Here is a 21,856-nt window from a genome sequence, read left to right on the forward strand (position 1 = left end):
TCGACACAGCTGGGAGGGGAGAAAAGGGAGGGAGGGAGGGAGGGAGGGATGCAGAGGGAGTAGGTAATCCAATGAGACACAGAGAGGAGAGGCAGAGCGAGGGCAACGCCTCAAAGCACCGGGAATCTCTCGCCATCGCCCTGTCTCTTTTTTTTCCCCTCCTCTTTTCCTCCCGAGCAAGCTCGTTCTTTCACTCTCGTGTGGTGTTCGCCGCTGACTGGAAGGCAGCGTTTCCTTTCATGGAGGCGACGTTGTCACCTCAGTGGACTGTAGAGTCATCTTTGTTCATTCAAGGAGTGGAGAAATAGGTTGGTGGGCCTTTTTTTTTTTGTTTTTTTTGTTTTTTTGTTTTTTTTTTGCCCCGAGAAGCGGGGATGCCTTCCTAGCATTTCGGGTGCTATGTCGCCTCTTGAACTCTGACATCGCCTACGGAAGCCCGGACGTTCTAAACAGTGGGGGGTTGCTTTATTCACCGACATGGACATCAACCTGCAGTCGCACCGCTTCTACTTCCCGCAGATCTACTGCGCCGAGCCGGGGGTACAGCAGCAGCAGCTAAACGAGTTCAAAGTCAGGTATTTTATGAAATTTTTTAAATTTATACAGAAAGCGGTGATTGTGTCACTGTGAGGATGTCTGTGCTATGATGGCTGCTGTGGCCTGGCAGAGGGGAGGAGGAGATGCTTTCTAGCGTATTTGCCGCCCCAGGAGCGACATTTTTGGCCAGTGAAGGCTCGCCAAGCCGGCCAAAAGCTCAGCGGCGTTCGAGGGGGCTGACAACGCCGCAGTCGCGTCACAAACGCGGTCGCTCCCCGGCCGCCTCCCCGGGCGCAGCCTTTGTTCTTCACGCCGGCGTCGGTGCTCCTGTGTTGCAGCCACAGGCGGCCTTGGTGTTTGCCCGAGGCGCCAAAGTCGAAAGCGATTCCCACATGGTCGCTGTCGGATGACAACCGCGGATGTCGCTAAATACAATTTTGGTTTCCAAATGTTTCCCAGTTGTAAATTGCAAGTGTGTGGGTGGAAACAATTAAAGGTAAAGTGGTCTTTGTGCATAAATGTTTACCCCCGTTTATCTTGGTGGGTATGTGAAAGATCCGTCCGTCCATATAAAGTTTTTATACTTTTATACTAATCCTCTAACATTCTTTAAACATACTTAAACATATTAAAATATGTTTTAATATGTTTAATGTAGATAGGTTCAAATATAGATTGAACATGATTTGCAAATCATTGTATTCTGTTTTTATTTATGTTTAACACAATGTCCCAACTTCATTGGAATTGGGGTTTTACAAGTAAGTCAGTACATTGTAAAATAGAACATTTAAAAAAGAAAATGATCACTTAAAAAAGTCAGTGAAGAAAGCAAAGTTGTAGTAGTAGTAGTACTGGTCACAGAAAAACAAGCACGGCTAACCGTTGACTTATTTGGTAGCTACAATGTGGAGACAAACTCTTTTCCCCGTCATTTGTCTTGTGGTGAATAACTTGTGAGACATGTTTTGCAAACACGCAACACAATCAGTTGCTCCTCTATTTGTGTCCAGGTGGATTAATCTTCCTAATTGGCTCATGTTCAGTTTCACTTAACAGTCATGGATTTTGTGGCTTGGTCCAACTCAGTGTTGACCACACACATAAAGATTGGCCATCATCAATAGTGAACAGGTTTCATGTTGAGGGGAAATGCTCATATTTCTACATGCGGCTTGCATGGCTCAGTCAAACTTGGTTCAGCGATTGTCAGTTATCGGCACTGGGATTATTAAAACCATCACCTCTTGTTTTCTTTGTTTTATTAGTCATGGACGTACGGTCAGAAGCTATTTGGTAAAAACACAATATAATAGTTGTCAGTGGTTGTTCACCTGCACACTCACTTGGAGTAGAACATGAAAATTCACGTCAAAAAGTTATCAAGTAAACCCAACCCTCCGTCGGCAGATGATTGCGGCCAACGTTAGCGCTTTTGTTTTTTTTGTTTGTTTCTTTTTAAATCTCATGCACAGAAAATTAATATGAATTGAAATTATATTTGCAACTTCCTGTCCTTCAATCACCATTTGCCTGTCTTTGTATGTTTGTTTCCTAACCGCACAGCTCCAAAAATGTGTAGGTGGTCTTTGTGAAATTCAACCGCATCTCCGCCACCAACAGGCCTGGAGTGGGACGTCACCGAGCACTGTTTCCTGTTTTCTAAAAACAACCAGGTTCACAGTTATTGTCCTTTTTCTCTGTACTTTGGATTCTAGTATGAGTCTTCTACTATATATTTGTTTCCCATCAAAGCAGCGATTGTCCTGTCTTCGCAGATCGTGATAGGTTTGCCCACGACTCCTCTAAGAGCTCCGATTAGTGCAGCTTTAAGAGACTCAGCTCGACAAGAAGCTTTTTCCTTTGGCAGCGACGCCCCGCTGTTAGAACCGGTTTACAGGGCCGACATAGTGATGCTTCACTATGTCGCGGTCACTATACCGAGCTATACTGCCCTCATTGGCTTTATGTCACCCGTGTGAAACATTGGCATAAACAAAGTGAAACATTAGCGTAAAAAAACTATCTTTAAATAGCAGATTTCAGCAGAAGTCCCACCTCTCAGCAATTTTGTTTGGCAAATTAGCTCCACGCGGATTAGCTAAGGAGGTGATGTATGAAGAAATCGTATGTGGTCGATTTGTAAGGTGAGCCTTTGAAGTGAGAGGGAGTAGGATGAGGAAGAGGGAAAGATGGGGGATGGTGAGAGGAGCAAAGCTCAGCAGAAGGAAAGCAAATGTGATAGATGACTGATGGATGTGCAAGTAGTGAAGAAAAATAATCATCTGACTTTTTTTTTTTTTTTTTTTTTGTTATTACCATGGCAGTCCTTTTTATACAGACTGCCGTTTTTAGCCTTTCCATGGAAATCATAACGTTACTTTCTTCAAGCTCTTCAAAACCTGTTTGAAAATGTTCCTGTTTTGAGGCTTCGAAACATTCGTTGTGTAAACAAAAAGCGAGCCATTGTCATCATGCGGTTCGCCAACCATTTTGTAATGCGTAACATAGCAACCAACAGGACTGGCGTGGAACATCGTAGTCTTCTAACTTTTCGAACTTAGTTCATACTAAATACTCAAACATTGTGAACTGTAGGCTATCTATACTCAAGCAATTGCAAAGAATTACTGAGACATTGAGACATACGACAACATTAGAAAGTTGATGTAAAGAAAGTTCTCTTGTGAACAATTGCAAGTTGTTTTGGAGAGTTGCCCAGGTTATTTTGAAAACGTAATCTCAGTTTCAAGCAACGAGCCAACACAATGGAGAGAAGTACGAGTAATATGAACTACATGGACAGACAGTTTTTCTACCATAAACGAAAATACTGCTTGTATGTCTTGGGAAAAAAAAAAGGTTTGCATTGCGAGGCTCCAAAAACAGCGTCATGTAAACTAATACCAAGGAGACACTGTTAAGCTCAAAATGCTAACGCTTGAGCCATTATCGTCATTAAAGGCCTTTTTACTTGGGGTTATCACTGTCTTAGGCATTAATAGTAATAGCGTCTTTCCCAAGTGACTTCACATTTTACGCTGTCATCATTCTCATAATTACGCTAACCCTGCAGTCAGCACATCTGATAATTAGCAACTTTGCTAGTATTTATCTAATTACTTGAGTCATGTGGCGGTTTTGTTAGAAAGCGCCACGAGATGATACTAAACAGTGTGGTGGCACATTTTAAATGATTTTGTATATTCATGCTAACGTTGGATGGCGCCAGGCTGTAACCGCCGGTGACGCTGCTAGCCGTACAGCCTAGCTGCGATGGGCTTGTTATTGTGTTGTTTTTTGATAAATAACGAATATATAAGCAATCATGTCTCGTAAGAGAACAAATCGAGATGAAACTTAGGAAGTTGATATGAATGTTTTTTTTTTTTGGGCGGGGGGTTATTAGCATCGAAAGAGTTCCTCGCTGTTCGCAGCAACTACAGTTAGCAAGGACGCGATTTAAAAGCAGGAAGTTAAAAAAAATTCATCCTGACAAATGAATTGGAATGAATTAATCAGACCGATTACTTTAATCGCCCAGCCTTTGTTTCAGGCATATTTTCACCTTGAACGTGCTTGTGTAATACGATGTATAGCTTGAGGATTATGTCTCATGTGCATAATGGAGGCTTTCAGTTTTCCAGGATCCCTAAAGGGACAGCAAACACGGGTTATTCCCGTCCATGCGCCGCACTCCGGCAGATTAAGGCCGAAGTCAAACACGCGGCGAGGAAAGCACTGCTGGGAATCTGTCACTCTTCTGGGTCAGCGGACGCACGGAAGTGATGGGTCGCGGCTGCACGCAACAACACGTCCGCCGCGGACGCGCCACGGCCAATTACAGATGCGCCTGTGAGACGTTCAAGTCCCGCTGCAATGCAGGGCGATTTGCTGACGTAAACATAGATGTTTTGTTTTCCGTTGAGCTGTTCTGTATAAACAACACCCACTTGGGGTATGAAATCGACCCAGCTATTTTCCAGCGTGTACGCACCATTAGTAAAAGCCAGGATTTTGCACCATTTTCCCATGTTGATGTTCCGTTTGGGATGAAGGAAAGCAATGTCTTGCTTTCGCTGGGTTGCGTGTAAAAGGCACTGTCGGATAAATTCAGGACCTTCTTTTCTGACGATTCTGCAGTATCTGCACATGAAAACGGCTTCAGAGGCTGTTGCAGCGAGGTTTCGTTTCTCGGCATGTGTTCCCATAAAGCATTAAAGAGTTTCCTGGTTGCTGATGCTTGGCGATGTACAGCAGCAGGGGAAGGAAGAAGGAAGGATGTCGATGTGAAAGTTTAACGAGACGCTCTTATGCAGGCATTATCAAGCGCGGCGTCTAAATGCAGCAGAGTTCAAAGTGGTCATGACAGGAAATGTCCCCGAGGCTTCGAGCTGCATGGACAGAATTGTCAAAACCACCGAAGGCGACTTGGAGGTCATGTCAGTAAAAAATAATCAAATGTCCTGAAGCTCCTAATGCAGACGCTGGCGAGGCAGACTCTACTGCGACAGATTTATCACAGAGAAGGAAAATAACAGAAGCTTGACGTGCACCGCTTCCACTAACAACATGGCTGCGAACAGCGAAGAGAAAGTTTTCAAAAGTAAAAGTCGGTGTTGCCAACTCGGTGATTTGGCTGCTATATTTAAATAGCATGTTTAATTACCGCTTAAAACAGACAACATTGTGGAATCATTTTCACTTTGTTTTCCGAATGAGATCGTATTTACATGCAATTTTAGTTTTGACCGATTTGACTTTTCCCCCAAGAGCGATCATTTATTTTGACTGTGACAGGGGTTGCGCCAATTCAGATTTTTATAAATAGATACTAATGTGCTGAAAGTCATTGTTGACTAGTTGAAGGCGATGTAATTTTTTGTTTTTCCAGTACAGTACCGTACACTGGAACATCTGTTCACCAATGTAATTTGTTCTGTGACTCAGTTCGGAAACCGTATTGTTCCCGGGCCAAAGTAATGTTTCCCATTGAAATGAATGGAAATGCAATTAATCTGTTCCAGCCACAGAACAAAGATATGCTTATGTGTAGGTTAACCCTAACGCCCACCCCAAAATAAGTTGTTAAATTCATTGCGAGAACCAGTCGTCCACATTTACGACGACCAGTTGTCCTTGATTGGCACTTTTGCGGACCATTTGTCCGCCCACCAAATTTCACACCCCTGTCTTGGCAATGGGGAATTCCCATTATTACAGGCCTCGTCCCACCTCTATTACAGCTTCGATTCTACTTCCAAAGGCGGAAATTTCAATATTCATTGATTGATTCAATTAATTGATGAATTAAAGAGTGTGTCCCATTATTTTTGTCCATATTTAATTCTGCTTAATATTTCTTGGCATACTGGAAACAACAATCACGTCCCCAAGAGACATTTGAGTATGATGATTACGTGAGGATCAGACAGGATGCGGAGTATTATTGCTGCATTAATGAGTCGACTGCCGTGTGTTTTTTCCCCCCACTAAAACATTGATTTATTTATATCCCATCATTGCTCATTCATCTTTTCTTCCCAGCTCGGCGGCCATATTTTCTAGGCCAGAGACAATATTCTACAGCTGTTGTCATGCCAATAGATTATCTTGCTCGTGCGTGCTCGCGACAGTCTCATCAGTGTGTGTATATTTTTATTTTGCCAATGTTCATGTGTGTGTGAACATACTGTTTAATTCGGGGGTCTCCCTCCAAATGTCAAGCGGCAAGTGGCGTGGGTGTAATGTACGGAAATATGAGCATGACGGGGTTTCTTGTTCCACAATTGAAGCCATCAGCGCTGGACCCGCGGGCAAATTCCGTGGCCTTAAAAAAGGATTATTTGAATTAGCATTAAAACTTTTGTCAGCGCTCCAAGCGGCCAAATAAGCTTTATGCTGACTTATCCCCTCCCTCCCCTCCCAAAAAAAATCTCCTGCCAGCTGATTTTTTTTTCCACACTGTGAAACAGTAACAGGATCTTGTTCTGTTTCCGAGACAGAAGACTCATACGTATTCATAGCCAAAGCACATGCACAATGCTACTGTGTTTGTTTAGCACATTAAATCGCCGGTAGGGCTGAACGTTTCATTCCATTTGCGTTATGTAGTTTGCATTAGTGTTAAATGGAATGGGCGCGGATGATGAACATCACCTCAAAATGTCCCCCCCCTTTGAATTTTCACCCACATCCCCTTTCATATCACGCTCCCTATTAGTGGGCCAACAACAAAACACTTGGTGTATTGTGCTTTACAATTATAGTAAGACATCAAAGTCGCTATGAATGCTTGGCCGCCCTAAGCTTCTCGATGCTAGCAGACGCCGTGATAATTGACCAATCAGAGCCAAGCTGTTTTCCATATTTCAATTGGGAAAATTGAGCTATCCAATCAGGGCAAAGCTTATTTACATGTCACGTATTAACGTGATATCCAGCGGTCTCAAATGCCAGGTGGAAAAGACCAACTAGAATAGCTTGATAAAGGACATTCTGGGCATTTCCAACACAAATCATCTTGCAAATCCAATAAAAGGGCAAAAACAAAACTTCCTGAGTTATGAATGTGAGCTTGAATGATTGTTTTTTTCTCTATGTGGCTACCATGTTCACATGGTGCCACAAATGTGCGTCATTACCCAAAGTGGGCCGTTAGACCCCCCCTGTGTCGCCACCTCAGTGGAGCCTTTTTTAGCTGCAGTTCAGTCCATTTTCTATTCGAGCTAATGTAGCTGTCCTGGTGTGTTTATAAATGTTTGAGCCGTCAACTGTTCTCTCCTCCTCTGCTTCATGCTGCTTTTATAGTGTCATGCAGAGGATACAATCACACACATAAATGGAAAGATTTTGATGAAGACAAAAGCACAAAACATTTTGTGTTGACTGTTGCGGGGATTTGGACGTTAGCGCCGAGCAGCTGCCGAGCACCACAAAGACGACTTCTGTTAGCGCGTCCTTTAGCCACACTGTGATGGAGTGTGTGAGAATCAGTAACTGTCGCGTACACGCAAAAGGAAAAAACACACACACACACACACAAATTGATCACTGTTTACAAGTTTCAACGGACTCTGTGGTTGCACTCTGTGGATAATGTCAAACTAAGACCAAAGTCTGAGGAGCAGCTGGAATAAAAGTCCTTTTAAAAAAACAACAACAACTAATCTTATGGTCAATGAGGTGTGTAATTATTAAAACTAAAACTGAACAACTAAAACTATTAAAAACTATAAACTACAAAGAATAGTCAAAATATAATGTAAGAGACATTTTTTTAACAGCACGACATTAGGTAAAATAAAAAATAAATAATGAAAATTTGAAAATGCCGAACCGTAAATAAATTTACTTTTAAGATAATAAAGTTGGAATTTTTAGAGCTAAAATGAGCAGTTTTACGAGAATAAAGTCATATGTTTATGACATTAAGGTCCTAACGTTACAGGAGTTAGGTAGCAATGTTACTGTAATGAAGTTGTAATTTTGTGAGCAAATTAGCGAGACAAATGTCATTAAGTTCTGAGAAAAAAAAGTTCAGTTGTCACTGTACGAAAACGTTAAACGTTTACGAGATTCAAGGACGTAATGTTGCAAGAATAAAGTGGAACTATTACAAGCTCATCTTGGCAGCATCGTTGTTTTAACAAATTGCATCGCACATCATTTTGCAATCGAAGTCGCAATGTACACACACACACACACACACACACCATACACATACCAGAGGGTGCAGCCATGTGTTCAATTTATTTTCTTTAACCTGTCAACTCAGTTAAACTTTAAGCACCGCTTCTCAAATACTGGCAGTGAATGGCGTCAGAGAATCTCAGTGGCATTGAAAGCAGCATGAATAAATTAGGTGCCTGTGCTAAAAGAGAACCAAAGTAGGCAGGAAACGCACACACACATACACACACACATGCGACACACGAGCGGAGTAACGTGCCGCTTGGATGAAATATGAATCGTTTCTCCACGAGACATGAATAAGTTACACCACACGCACACGCTTTAAATGTCACCCAGGCTGCCACTGCAAATTGTGACAGAAATCTCACGGAGGCGCTCACGCAGGAAGAAGAGTTATTAATAACGCGACTTTTATGAACACATTTGGTACGTTTGGCCTCGACTGACTGACAGACTGACAAGAATTCAACCTCAGAACATTTGGGATGACTTTGTAAAGAAGGCAACTCTCAGACCGAAAGCAGCGGAAGGTGTGATGCGCGTTTGGAGAATAATAATATGCTTTTTTTGGGGGGGGGGGGGGGGGGGGGGGGCTTTTTGTATCCTATTCCAATAGATGACCCGGCAATCTCGTGAGATTTAAATTCAGTGAGCATCATAAACTTGACTTGGTCACAGACGACGTCACAGTTAGTTAAATGTAATGTAATATTTTCACTTTATTTTTGTAATATTATGACTTTACTTGATTAAATTAAAGTTTGCTTAATTTCCACTTTATTCTCATATAATTACAACTTTATTCTGGTAAAATGACTCATTTTTTTCTTGTACAATTTTTCATCTCATTCTTTTGACTTTAATGTCATAATATTATGGCTTTATTCTCTACAAGTGCAACTTTTCTGTAATATTACAACTTTATACAAATAAAATTCTGACTTTTTTTTTTTTATATACCCGTAAATTACATCTGCACTTTTGTAAAATGATAACTTTACTGTTAGAACATTGCAGATATTTTCTTGCCATATACGAACTTTATTCTTAGAAAACTATTAAGTTTTTGGCTTTTTATATTCAGCATTTCTTGTTCTCACGTAGCGATTCTTGAATTGCAATGTTTCTTCATTTTTGTAAGGTGACAACCTTATCCTGCAACCAAACCACGCATATATACTTCAGTTCACTGTATATTTTTGTGCGCGGGCGTGCGAGCCCCTCTGGAAATGTCTCTCGGTGTGATGCCGTGCAGTTGTCCACCCACAATGACAAATAATCGTTTCTTCAATACAGTGTAATCCCTCCGTTGCATTCAAACAAACATGAATGAAGAAACTGTACATTAACGTATCTGTTCATCTGCCCTCAGGCCTTTAATCCTCGCTTACGCTAATTGTCTAAACCAAATGCAATCAGGGGCTTGTCCAACATCTGCTGACGTTCTTAATGAGGCAATGTCTGTGTGTGTGTGTGTGTGTGTGTGTGTGTGGCCTCCAGTGTTATGTCTGGCTTCTTTGTCCATCTGACTGCGTTTATCTCAGTGGCGCCCTTTGTCGTCCCACTTTCCCCTACTGTAATCACACACACACACAGGCGCACGCTCACACACACACACGCGCACACACACACACACACACACTTGTACTGTGTGTTCTGCAGACAAACGACGCACGTGCATAAGTGGAAAAGGAGCTAATTAAATGGAATTCCAGCACGTACAAGGCCAGAAACAAACACACAGACGGTGAAGAAGGAGAAGAAGAGTTCCCATCTGTGTCTTTGCCTCTCTGCCGTTCTAAAATTAGACCATCGACCCTGGAGGGAAAGACAAAAAAAGCTGCGTCAGAAAAGAGAAGGTAGTTTGAATGGCGAAAGTGTGAGAGTGCAGTGGGAGGAATTCTATTATTATGCACAACATGCTCGGCAAGCGCATCCGACTCACAATTCTGAGGTTGGGGGTTCGACGCCGGGCTCCGCCGAATATCGTATCATATAATATGGTCATTTCTCCCAAATGTGAACAATTGTATTTTCTGTAAATAAGTGTCTTTTTTAAAAATATATTTCTATTTCTTTGTTTACCCCAGTGCTGCAAATTGGGAGACGCCTTACTGATTTTCAATGTTTCAAACAATCACATAACTTTGCCTTAAATTACGCTAGATTAATTGACACAGAATGGGAAATGCCATAGACAAGCTAACTAATAGCATCTGTGTCCTGGTGTCATAACTCTTTAAGCAACTTTTATTTCAACACAAACTGTGGTGCAACACGTGTAGAGACACAATATAGCAATAATCACGGGAATACTTTCTTTATCCTCTGCAAAGAAAGATTATTACTGCTGTACTGAGGAACTGAGACAGTCTCCATGTACAGTGTATCCATATGTCTGTATTGTACTGCCCCCAGGTGGCCAAGGCGTGCACTCTAGAAGGAGGGACACAATGTCCATTGAATTGTCGAAAAAGATGTGGCAAAAACCTTTCTTCTTTCTTTACATTTGTTATTTAATGATGTCATTACTCCGTGTTTTTATGAAGTACAATGTTAAAAATGGCTCTTTTTCTTATTAAAAATAAACTATCATTTTTGGTGGAGGCTGGAACGGCTTAAAGGCACTTCTACTCATTTTAAATGACAATGTGGAAAGATGATTTGAGATACGTGTTTTGAGGTTACATGGTCACGAAACAAATTCAGTTCATATCTCAAGGCCCCACTGTACCGAGTTCTTGATATAAATTAGCATTAATTTCCTTAAAAGGCCAGACTACTTTCAATTCCAGCTCACGCGTTGGCTCATTTTGGACTCCGACCAGAAGGTAATTAGCGTAGCATAGCACAAACAAGCAGCCGGGAGTAGACGCCGACCACCCACCGTGCTCTAAAAGTCGCTAACGGAGATGTTTCATGCTCGTTAAACGAAAGTTGCATACTGGGCGGACTCGAAATAAACTGGTTATGGTTAATTAGGCGCTTCCTGTTCAGGTGCAAAGAAATGCACCTTTCTTCTTATTATTCTTTGTGTCCTAATTGGTTTGTTGTTTTGTGCCACCCACCCGCTCCCCCCACCCCCCCTCAGCGAGCAGAGCATCTGCCAGGCGAGGGCGTCGGTCATGGTCTACGACGACACCAGCAAGAAGTGGGTGCCCATCAAGCCGGGCCAGCAGGGCTTCAGCCGCATCAACATCTACCACAACACGCCCAGCAACACCTTCAGGGTGGTGGGCGTCAAGCTGCAGGATCAGCAGGTGGGGCACTGTCGTCATCCGGCGTCGTTCGAATATTTCCTGTTGAGCGGCTGAAATCTGAGGATTTGGCCAATTTCAAGTTAAACAGTGGCTCTAAAGGATTCATCGATGATCAAAATAGTTCTCGCTTAATTTGAGAATCGCAAAAAATAACGGACAGATTAATCGATTATGAACATATTCACTTCTATATACTGTATAATGTCCGATGCGTCTTCTCACCCGTGTGCACAGGTGGTCATCAACTACTCCATCGTGAAGGGGCTGAAGTACAACCAGGCCACGCCGACCTTTCACCAGTGGCGGGACGCCCGGCAGGTCTACGGCCTCAACTTCGCCAGCAAGGAGGAGGCCACCACCTTCTCCAACGCCATGCTCTTCGCCCTCAACGTGCTCAGCGCCCAGGACGGAGGTGGGGCATCCCCGCTGTGTCATCGCGCCGTATTCTTGATAAGACTTTTGTCCACAGAGCAGCACACTCACAAATATTTCATCATATCATTTACAATAAATAAATGAAGCCATTCATTTTCGAGGTGCGTTTACCCTCCCCCGGTGGTGAGCAGGTCTAATATTGTAGGCCGTATGGAGAAACGTGTCTTTGGACCCAAGAAACCAAATAAAAGTCAGACTTTAATCCAAGCTTTTTCAGTTTTTCCCCCTTCTGTAAATACATTTATCCATGGGCTATAATCGTCTTCTGTTTGAAACCTGGAAAGACTGGATTTAATGTCCCTATTACAAAAAAAAAAAAAAAGGGAGGGGGGAATCAGTCTGGCTGGAGATTACTCCGATTAGAGTGAAAACTGCTTTTCGGATGAACAGATGAAGAAACACGAGGTGTGTCAGAAAGATTCCAGGACTGGTGTCACAAAATCCAAACAATGAGTTTTCCCGTTCAATTTGGGCCAGATGATTATTTTTTTTTTATATATAGTTTAGTTCAGTTGTTTTTACAATAATCAAGATGATGAAAATGACAGAGCTGCAGGGGAACCTGGGAAAAAAATCCTTCCAGGAGAAAACTTGTAGTTCTTTGTTTGGATTTTGTGACACTTGTCTCTGAGCTTTTCTGACAAACCCAGAACAATGTTTTGCTTTTTTTTTATTTATAATGTACAGTATCTTCTCAAGATAAATGAACGTACCACAAATGTGATTCATTTTTAGCGTTGTAGCGTGAATCGACGTTTTTTTCCCCCGGTCCTGTTTTTTTTACACTTGTTGCTATGCAGAGTTTCTGAAGCTGAAAACAGCTCTCAGTGAACAAGTTAACCACTGTAAAAGATAAAAACGGTAAGCTAAGCCCTTTGATGCTCGCTGAACTGAGTTCTTATGAAGGCCGTTCTCGTCCATCTGGTGGGGCAGTAAGCCCCCTGCCCCACATGCAAAGTCACCACCACCTCTCTACTAGGCACCGTTGGAAAGGAAACATGACTCCGGGGCGTGCTGCGCTTCTGCCGCCTTGGAGGTTTGCCTTACGTGACAGATGATCTGTGGATACTTGTTGGGTGGGGGAGGGGCGAAAGTGAGGCTGGGGGCGGGGGGGTGGTCAGGTGAGGCGACGATGGAGGAGGAAGAGGAGGACGAGGAAGGGCAGGCCAAGGCGAGCTATGGTCGGCAGCAGCGAGTGGCTGCGTCAGTGCTTGTGTGTCTGCTACAGTCGCTTCCTCGTCTTCGGCATGTCATGTAGGTGCACTATTGTATATTTCATTGTCAGTCTTGTTTGTGATCTTATAATCTGCTGAATTGACTTGTTTAAAGATGATTAAGACGGCAGTTAGGTCAGCGAGCGGAGGCCAGCGACAAGATAGTGAGCTACAGGCATGTTTTGTATCTATTATGCATGTCTTCTCTACTATAGTATTAGCCACTGGAAATGATCCAATTTTACTTAATTGGTCCGAAAAATTGTATTTGAAAATGTACTTTAACTCTATGTTTGTTCATCTATCTATGCCAGCGACGTATAGTGACAGACAGAGCAAGAAAAGCAGAAGGTACAATTAACCTGTGTATCCGCCTGTTGCCATTTGATGTACTATGCTTCCTGACATCCACGCCGAACGCTCACTTGTGCTCATTCGCTCTGTTTATTTCTTTGCATTCTCTTTTGTTATGTGTTTATATTTAATTTTTATAATATGGCGCTGTTTTGCTTTATTACAAACATGAATCAGAACATTTTGGTGCTTTTTTTTGGGGGGGGGGCGACCCGGAAGGGATTAATGGCATTTGTATTCATTTCAATGGGGAAAGTTGATTAGAGATACAAGTTGTTTGAACCCAATATCGCCGTCTGCATTAGTAAAATGTAGTAAAAATGTATTGTCCCTGCTTCATAATGTGTCATTATTCAAATAAAGCGTCTTAACAGTGTAAGCGAGTGTTAATTTTTGTTTCAATGTGTTTAATTGCCCTTGGTTGTATGCTTCATTGACTTGATATTGCTCGTTGTAGATATTTCAGCTCAATTTCACCTTCTATTTACTCACGCCTCTGGTCTTTTTCCCGTGCAGGTCCAGCTGTGCAGCGCCAAGTCCAAAATGGACCAGGTTCGGAAGAGATGGAAGCCCAGAGATCAAGGTGAGTAGTTGTTCTAATATTGCATATGCAGTGGTACCTTTTTCAAGTTACGAGCATTCAGCGATTTATTGAACGGGTCAAAAAGCATCAAAAACGAATAGTATCACTGATAGGAAAATAAAATCTGCCAAATCCTCTTTGCTGCTCACAATTATGATGTAACCCTTTTCTAAAAAAAAAAAAGAGCCCCGCCCACTGAAATTAAGACAGACCTTTGACCATAAAATCCCCTCGCCCACCCAAATAATCATCATTTCACGTCGGTATACTATTATTGTTATTTTACAACTCACTTTTCAAGTCATGTGCTGTTATCAAAATTCATAAAGCCCATGTTGCTTGTCATTTATTTCATTATAACCATCTCAAAATACATAACTGTCCACATTATCTAAAAGAATATTGTGTGATAAGATTATGAACAAACATCTTGGCTTTATTTAGTTGTAAGATTAAAGTGCAGTGTTGGGCTCTTTAGTACATTTAAACCAAACCAAAAAAAAAACACAGAGCAGTGAATTATCTGCAAAAGCATGAGGTGAACTCCGAGTGAACCCAAAGACACGAGCCACAGTGGATTATCCTGACGCGTGTGTATACATGCGCGCGTGTACGCGTGTGTTTGCGCGCAGTCGACCGTGTGTCTGACTGCATGTCACACACATGAACTTGAAGCTCTCAGATGCGCCGACAGCTCGGCCAAGTAACAACAACTACACAACAAATATATATAGTAAAAAGCCAAACTTGGACACTTCAGTATAAAGTGGTAGGAACCATGTGATTTCTGCCAGCCAATCAGTGAAGAAAGTGAACGATAATAATGGGGAAATGTTTTAGGGCTATTCCTTTTCTATAAAGATCACCTCTTCAAGATGGCATTCCAAAGGAATACACAATGGAGTTCCTCAGGGAAATCTTTGAGGTCCATTTGTTTTCTATAAAGGTCGAGACCCCTGAATTATTTTCTTTTAAGTTCACTTCTTGTATGTGTCCCAATACTTTTGTACAGAGTAGTATAGATAACATACAGGATTTTCCATGATGACAGTCCAACGTAAGACATGCTTTTGGAGTGGAGTTCCGCAGGGAAATGTTTGAGGTCCATTTGTTTTATGTAAAGGTTGAACCCCTATACCAGAACATGAACCATTTGCTTCCTTTTCACTTCCTGTGGGTGTAATGTGTCCCAATACCTTTGTCGCGTATCAGAAATTGTATGACAATGGTCCAAAGTAACAATCACTTGGAGGAATTTGGAGTGAAGTTACCGAGGAAAATGTTTGCGGTCCATTCATTTTCTATAAAGCGTAAACACCCTGAGCAACTTTCACTTCCTCTACGTGTCCCAATAATTTTGTACGTAATAATATACATTCACATAACATAACAGGATTTTGCATGAGGATGGTCCAAAGGGACTATCAGTCAGACAGACTTGGAAATGGAATTCCTCAGAGAAATGTTTGAGGGCCATTCCTTTTCTTTACTTTGTACTTCCTGTATATATCCTAATACAACCCCAATTCCAATGAAGTTGGGACGTTGTGTTAAACATATAAATAAAAACAAAATACAATGATTTGCAAATCATGTCCGACCTATATTTAATTGAATACACTACAAAGATAAGATATTGAATGTTCAAACTGCTAAACTTGATTGTTTTGAGCAAATAATCATTAACTGAGAATTTTATGGCTGCAACACGTTCCAAAAAAACTGGGACAGGGTCATGTTTATCACTTTGTCACATCACCTTTTCTTTTAGCAACATTCAATAAACGTTTGGGATCCGAGGACACTAATTGTTGAAGCTTTGTAGGTGGAATTCTTTCCCATTCATGCTTGATGCACGGTGTCTCCGTTGTCGTATTTTACGCTTCATAATGCGCCACACATTTTCAATGGGAGACAGGTCTGGACTGCAGGCAGGCCAGTCTAGTACCCGCACTCTTTTACTACGAAGCCACGCTGTTGTAACATGTGCAGAATGTGGTTTGGCATCGTCTTGCTGAAATAAGCAGGGGAGTCCATGAAAAAGACGTTTCTTGGATGGCAGCATATGTTTCGCCAAAACCTGTATGTTCCTTTCAGCATTAATGGTGCCTTCACAGATGTGTAAGTTACCCATGCCATTGGCACTAACACAGCCCCATACCATCACAGATTCTGGCTTTTGAACTTTGCGTCCATAACAGTCCGGATGGTTCTTTTCCTCTTTGGCCCGGAGGACACGACGTCCACAATTTCCCAAAACAATTTTAAAAGTGGACTCGTCGGACCACAGAACACTTTTCCACTTTGCATCAGTCCATCTTAAATGAGCTCGGGCCCAGAGAAGCTGGCGGCGTTTCTGGGTATTGTTGATAAATGTCTTTTGCTTTGCATAGTAGAGTTTCAAGTTGCACTTACGGCTGTAGCGCCGAACTGTATTTACTGACATTGGTTTTCTGAAGTGTTCCTGAGCCCATGTGGTGATATCCTTGACACACTGATGTCGGTTTTTGACGCAGTGCCGCCTGAGGGATCGAAGGTCACGGGCATTCGATGTTGGTTTTCGGCCTTGCCGCTTACATGCAGTGATTTCTCCAGATTCTCTGAACCTTTTGATGATATTACGGACCGTAGATGATGAAATCCCTAAATTCCTTGCAATTGTACGTTGAGGAACATTGTCCTTAAACTGTTCGACTAGTTTCTCACGCACTTGTTCACAAAGAGGTGAACCTCGCCCCATCTTTTCTTGTGAATGACTGAGCAATTCAAGGAAGCTCCTTCTCTACCCAATCACGGCACCCACCAATTAGCCTGTTCACCTGTAGGATGTTCCAAACAGGTGTTTGATGAGCATTCCTCAACTTCCTCAGTCTTTTTTGTCACCTGTCCCAGCTTTTTGGGAACGTGTTGCAGCCATAAAATTCTAAGTGAATGATTATTTGCTCAAAACTATAAAGTTTATCAGTTTGAACATTAAATAGCTTGTCTTTGTAGTGTATTCAATTAAATATAGGTTGAGCATGATTTGAAAATCATTGTATTCTTTTTTTATTGATGTTTAACACAACGTCCCAACTTCATTGGAATTGGGGTTTTACTTTTGTCCACATCTTAGCTATATAAAGAGTATTGTGTTTACTGTGTGTTTTTCTTGCAGGCAGATGATGGAGCAGCAGCAGATGCAGGCCCACATGGAGCGGGAGCGACGCTCCTCCAACTCAGGTAGTGACGTCTCACAGTGATGATGTCGTATTAAAACAAAATGGCTGCGCGTGAACTCCCCATTGCTATTCTGCCTCCGACAAGGTTCTCCTTTCCAAGGCCACCCCGCCGTGCTCTCGGTGGCGCCACCGGTCGTACCTCCCCCTGCGTGCACGGCTGCGGGACCTCCGCCGCCACCCCCGGGACCGCCGCCACCCTCCGCCGGGGCCCCGCCGCCGCCGCCTCTGCCTCCCCCGCTGCCCAGCCACGGGGAGGAGCCGCCAGCCCAGACGGGGCTCGCCGCCATGATCGCCGGTGCCAAGCTGCGGCGCGTGCAAAGAGTGAGGCCCGCCAATGTTAATGATGACGTTATAAGATAAACATTATTCACCGAGAGGCTACCACAGGTGTGGGCGGTCGCCAGAAGCTTAGATATTGGCAAGGATCCTCTACTTTTTGTTGCGTTAACTTAATAAATTTGTTCATTTATTCATTGTAGATATTAACAATTTAACAATTGTATATAATATAATGTATATTGAACACTTTTTATTTATTTGATCAAATAATTGGTAAATATAGTTAGTGTAAATAAAAGAATTAATAAAAATGTATATGTATTCTAACATTTATTCTATTAATTTGTTAGTTATTTAATATAAATAATACATTTATCAAACAATTTTACATATACATTATTTTGTATTCATTTTAATTAATTTATCAAATTAATGCGTGTGCAATAAAAAAAATTACACCTGAATTTAATTTTTCTTTTAAGTTGATCAAGTACTTGGCTTTTGCAAATAATAAGAAATATTAGAAAAACAAACAGTTTTACATGTATACTTTTTATTTCCTTAAATAGGTAATCATTTATGGTCAATACAAAAATCAAAACAGAGTATAATCAACAACTTTATGTATACAATTAACATTTATTTATTTTATGAAATTATTGATTAATTAATCAGAATATAATTTTTGTAATAATGTTTAGTAACTATTAGGATAATGATCAAATGTTTTAAATTGTATTATTGAAATCAACTATTCATACATGTACATGCAGCAGATATAAAAGTCTACACACCCCTATTCAGATGCCAGGTTTTTGTTATAAATTAATTGGACCGAGATCAACATTTTCATTGATTGAAAATTGAAAAAATATATATTTTCAAAAGGAGAAGGAAAAAATATCATCCGAAATAATGTGATTGCGCAAGTGTGCACACCCTCTTATCACAGGGGATATGGCTGTGTTCAGTTTAATAAACCAGCTGGGTCTGGGGTCTTTGTCAAGGTGGAAGGCGTCTGCTAGAAACCCACTAAATGTCGGGAGAATCAGACTGCAACAATTGAACTTTATTTTGGGTTAATCAGAGGCACTTTAATTGGTGTCAAATGTGTTTTGACTCCCATTTAACATGAATGTGATTGGTTTATCTTTGACACATTTCACATTTGTAACATTTCCATGCATTTTTTTTTTTTGCCCTATCTACAAATGAGCCGGCCCATCCGTTTGTTTTAACAATAACGCTGCATTCTCGCCAGCCGGAGGAGAGCTCGTCCAGTGCGTCCAGCGTCAAAAGCAACGACGTCAACCGGACGAGCGGCGGCAGCGGAGGACTGATGGAGGAGATGAACGCGCTTTTGGCCCGAAGGTCAGACAGAACAAGAACTTTTTCGTATTATTGTTACCTTTCTTCACCTTGGTTGCCTTCTAGTGAGTTTTGTGCCCTATAATGTGCCAGTAGTTTGTTAGATAGGAAAGCTTAAATGAAACTGGCATCATATCTCCTTTTTATTTGATATATAAAATATATAAAAATCGGAAATAATTTCAAAATGCACACATTGTATATTAATAATCTATTTTTAAAACATAAAAGGAATATAGAAAATAATTCAATATTTTTTAAGTTACAAATTCTCATGTATGATGTTAAAAAAATATTTTAAAATGTAAAATAAATATATAATAGCTTGAAAATTCCTTTTGAGAGAGCTCATAAATTCTTGAAACTGGTAACGTATCTACAATTGTATATTTTTATTTTATTTAATTTTCAAATTTTTATTTTGAGTTATCCCCCCAAAAATCGAGGCACCACTATATTTTTATTTTATTGACATTCTTTGGAATGTATTTTTTTTCCTTTCTCCCAGAAGAAAAGCAGCGTCAGAGAAGCCAGAGGACAACCAAAGTGTGAGTCTGCACCTCATCCTCCAATAATAATCATCTAATATGCATATAGATTGTCACTGTGGTGTCAAAAGGGGTAAACACGTACAGAAAGAAAATAAAAATAAAACACTGTGGCGTGTGTGCCTTCCTTCAGGATGACATCAATTCTTCGTCGCCCAGCACCAGAGGGGGTCAGAACGCCACAGGTGGGCTAGCATTAGCATTAGCATCACGTCAATGGCTTGCATTTTATTGGCGTATTTGTGAGATGTCAGATGCTCTATGCTGTTGTCTTCATTTGGATTACCGTATGCAACTTTTTGACATAGACGCTGTAAAAAAGCCATGGGACAGAGCCAACTCTGCAGATAGGGCCGTGGCTTCAAGGTGAGGGCAAATGTGATGCAGAATGGCGGAGAAAGTGTATTTAATATATGCTTTAATGACGGCAATATAGGGTACGGCCTGCGGGGAGCGGCAACGACGCAGACTCGATAGACATGGATAGAATGAAACAGGTACGCCGTTCCTTTAAAACTATACATTAAAATAAAAGGCTTTTTTTGTTTTGTTTGTTTTTTCTTTTCGGACAAAAGACTGATAAGTGTGTTCCTTTAGGAAATCTTGGAAGAAGTATTCCGTGAGTTGCACAAAGTGAAGGAAGAAATTATTGATGGTGAGAGACACTTCCCTTGATATGAAACCAATTAATAATTTTAAAAAAGATATATTTTTTTCATTTTAGGTTTAAACAATCGTTATCTAAAGTATGTGCCATAAAGGAGCATCATGGCCACACTCATTTTTTTTATTACAGTATTAGATGGAAGTTGTATATTTTTGAGCGGAAGAAAAGTTGCATAAAGTGTTTTTCTAAATTTTAATTGGAACATTTCCAGAATAAAGTCATGATACTACACTTAAGTCATAATAGTACAAAAATACTTACATTTCTAATAATTTTTTATTTTATTTTCAATGTTAAGTTGTAATATTAAGTGAATAAAGTAACATTTTTACAATGTTAAGTGAATAATATCAACGACTATTCCCATAAGAATACACTTTAATCTCTACAATTTGCGATTTTTAATTTTTATTTTATTATGCATAGTTAATCTGGAAGTGTTATTTTTTTTTTCCCCTCCCCCAGAGTGGCCCTAATACCCCACTCGAACTGTACTGGATTTAGGAAAGTGTCCTCTTATCTAAAAGCATGCACGTCAGTGGTAATGAGGTTGCAATGCACACTTGTGACCGCTGGGTGGCGTTATAGGTACTATCTGGAAGTATCAGTAAACAAGAACCATACAGTATCCTGCTCAACTGTATTTATGCTGTTTTTTAGTCTATAAATAATCCCTTACAAAAAAGGAAACATGAAAATCTACGGCTTAAACAGTAATATATTATGCTCCAATAAAGTCAGTTAATGAATTAAAAAATACACATTTGAAAACCCACCCAGGCACGGGGGGAACATACAAACTCCACACAGGCGGGGCCGGGATTTGAACCCCGGTCCTCAGAACTGTGAGCCAGACCTGCTAACCAGTCGGTCACCGTGCCGCATATTGGAAATGTGGACATTTTTAACTGCTGAAAATTGACTCCCCCCCCCTCCTCTATATCAATAATATGATCTTTTGGGCTTTAGTGCACAAGCGTTTCCTATTACACTGAAACCAGATAGCTGTCGATTACTTTTTTCAAATGTTTCATTATTGTATTTTGTTTATATATGGGTGAATTATAGGAATCTGTTGCTCTTTATGACTGTCATGATATGTATTTCATCTGTTCTGGACTTTTGGTATTGTTTATTTATTGATTGATTTATTTATTGTGTCGTCCGCAGCCATTAGACACGAACTCAGTCGAGTGAGCACGACATAATGTCGCCTATCCGAGGAGGAGGAGTCGGGCCCAAACTGTGACGTCCACAGTGATGTCGAGGCGCCGCCGTAGCCGCCACGTTTTTTTGCGGTGTGCATTGACTTGAGGGAAGGCGCTGTGTGTGTGTGTGTGTGTGTGTGTGTGTGTGTGTGTGTGTGTGTGTGTGAGTGTGTGAGTGTGCGCGTGTGTGTGTGAGTGTGTGCGTGTGAAGAAACTGTCAGTTCTTTATATTTGTCTTTGTTTGCCCCTCTGTCTTTGGCCTGAAAACAAGAAAATTCAATATATTCAAATAGTTTTATTGTGTCCAGGTGTTCACTAAACACTTTTAAAAAAATAATAATAATAAAAAATAAAAAATAAAAATATATATATATATATATATACATACATATATATATATATATATATATATATATATATATATATATATATATATATATATATATACATATGGTATGTATATATATGGTATATATTATGGTATATA

General features: G+C 40.9%; 1 protein-coding gene across 6 annotated transcripts; it reads left to right on the top strand.

Moving 5' to 3' along the window:
* Positions 1-93: 93 nt before the first annotated feature.
* evlb (Enah/Vasp-like b) lies at positions 94-21,702 on the top strand. Of its 6 annotated transcripts, none has more exons than XM_061704301.1 (13): positions 94-575; positions 11,324-11,492; positions 11,727-11,904; positions 14,012-14,078; positions 17,236-17,300; positions 17,385-17,620; positions 18,795-18,949; positions 19,455-19,494; positions 19,628-19,679; positions 19,803-19,860; positions 19,931-19,991; positions 20,092-20,149; positions 21,332-21,702. In XM_061704301.1, the coding sequence occupies exons 1-13, from the start codon at positions 478-480 to the stop codon at positions 21,367-21,369; spliced, it is 1,275 nt and encodes a 424-aa protein (XP_061560285.1). In that variant the 5' UTR covers positions 94-477; the 3' UTR covers positions 21,370-21,702. The 6 variants fall into 6 exon arrangements, 4 of the variants coding, with proteins under 4 accessions (XP_061560285.1, XP_061560286.1, XP_061560287.1 ...); XM_061704302.1 differs by having other exon boundaries at positions 19,458-19,494; XM_061704303.1 differs by having other exon boundaries at positions 18,840-18,949.
* The last annotated feature ends 154 nt before the right edge of the window (positions 21,703-21,856 follow it).

The sequence above is a fragment of the Phycodurus eques genome, chromosome 18 (assembly GCF_024500275.1).
Source record: "Phycodurus eques isolate BA_2022a chromosome 18, UOR_Pequ_1.1, whole genome shotgun sequence".
In the NCBI taxonomy this organism is placed as follows: Eukaryota; Metazoa; Chordata; class Actinopteri; order Syngnathiformes; family Syngnathidae; genus Phycodurus; species Phycodurus eques.

Coding starts and splice junctions, on each gene's coding strand:
- evlb (XM_061704301.1), top strand. CDS start 478: ATGGACATCAACCTGCAGTCGCACCGCTTCTACTTCCCGCAGATCTAC. Junction 17,621..18,794: donor AGCTGCGGCGCGTGCAAAGA/GTGAGGCCCGCC, acceptor TCTACAAATGAG/CCGGCCCATCCGTTTGTTTT. Junction 19,992..20,091: donor ACATGGATAGAATGAAACAG/GTACGCCGTTCC, acceptor GTGTTCCTTTAG/GAAATCTTGGAAGAAGTATT.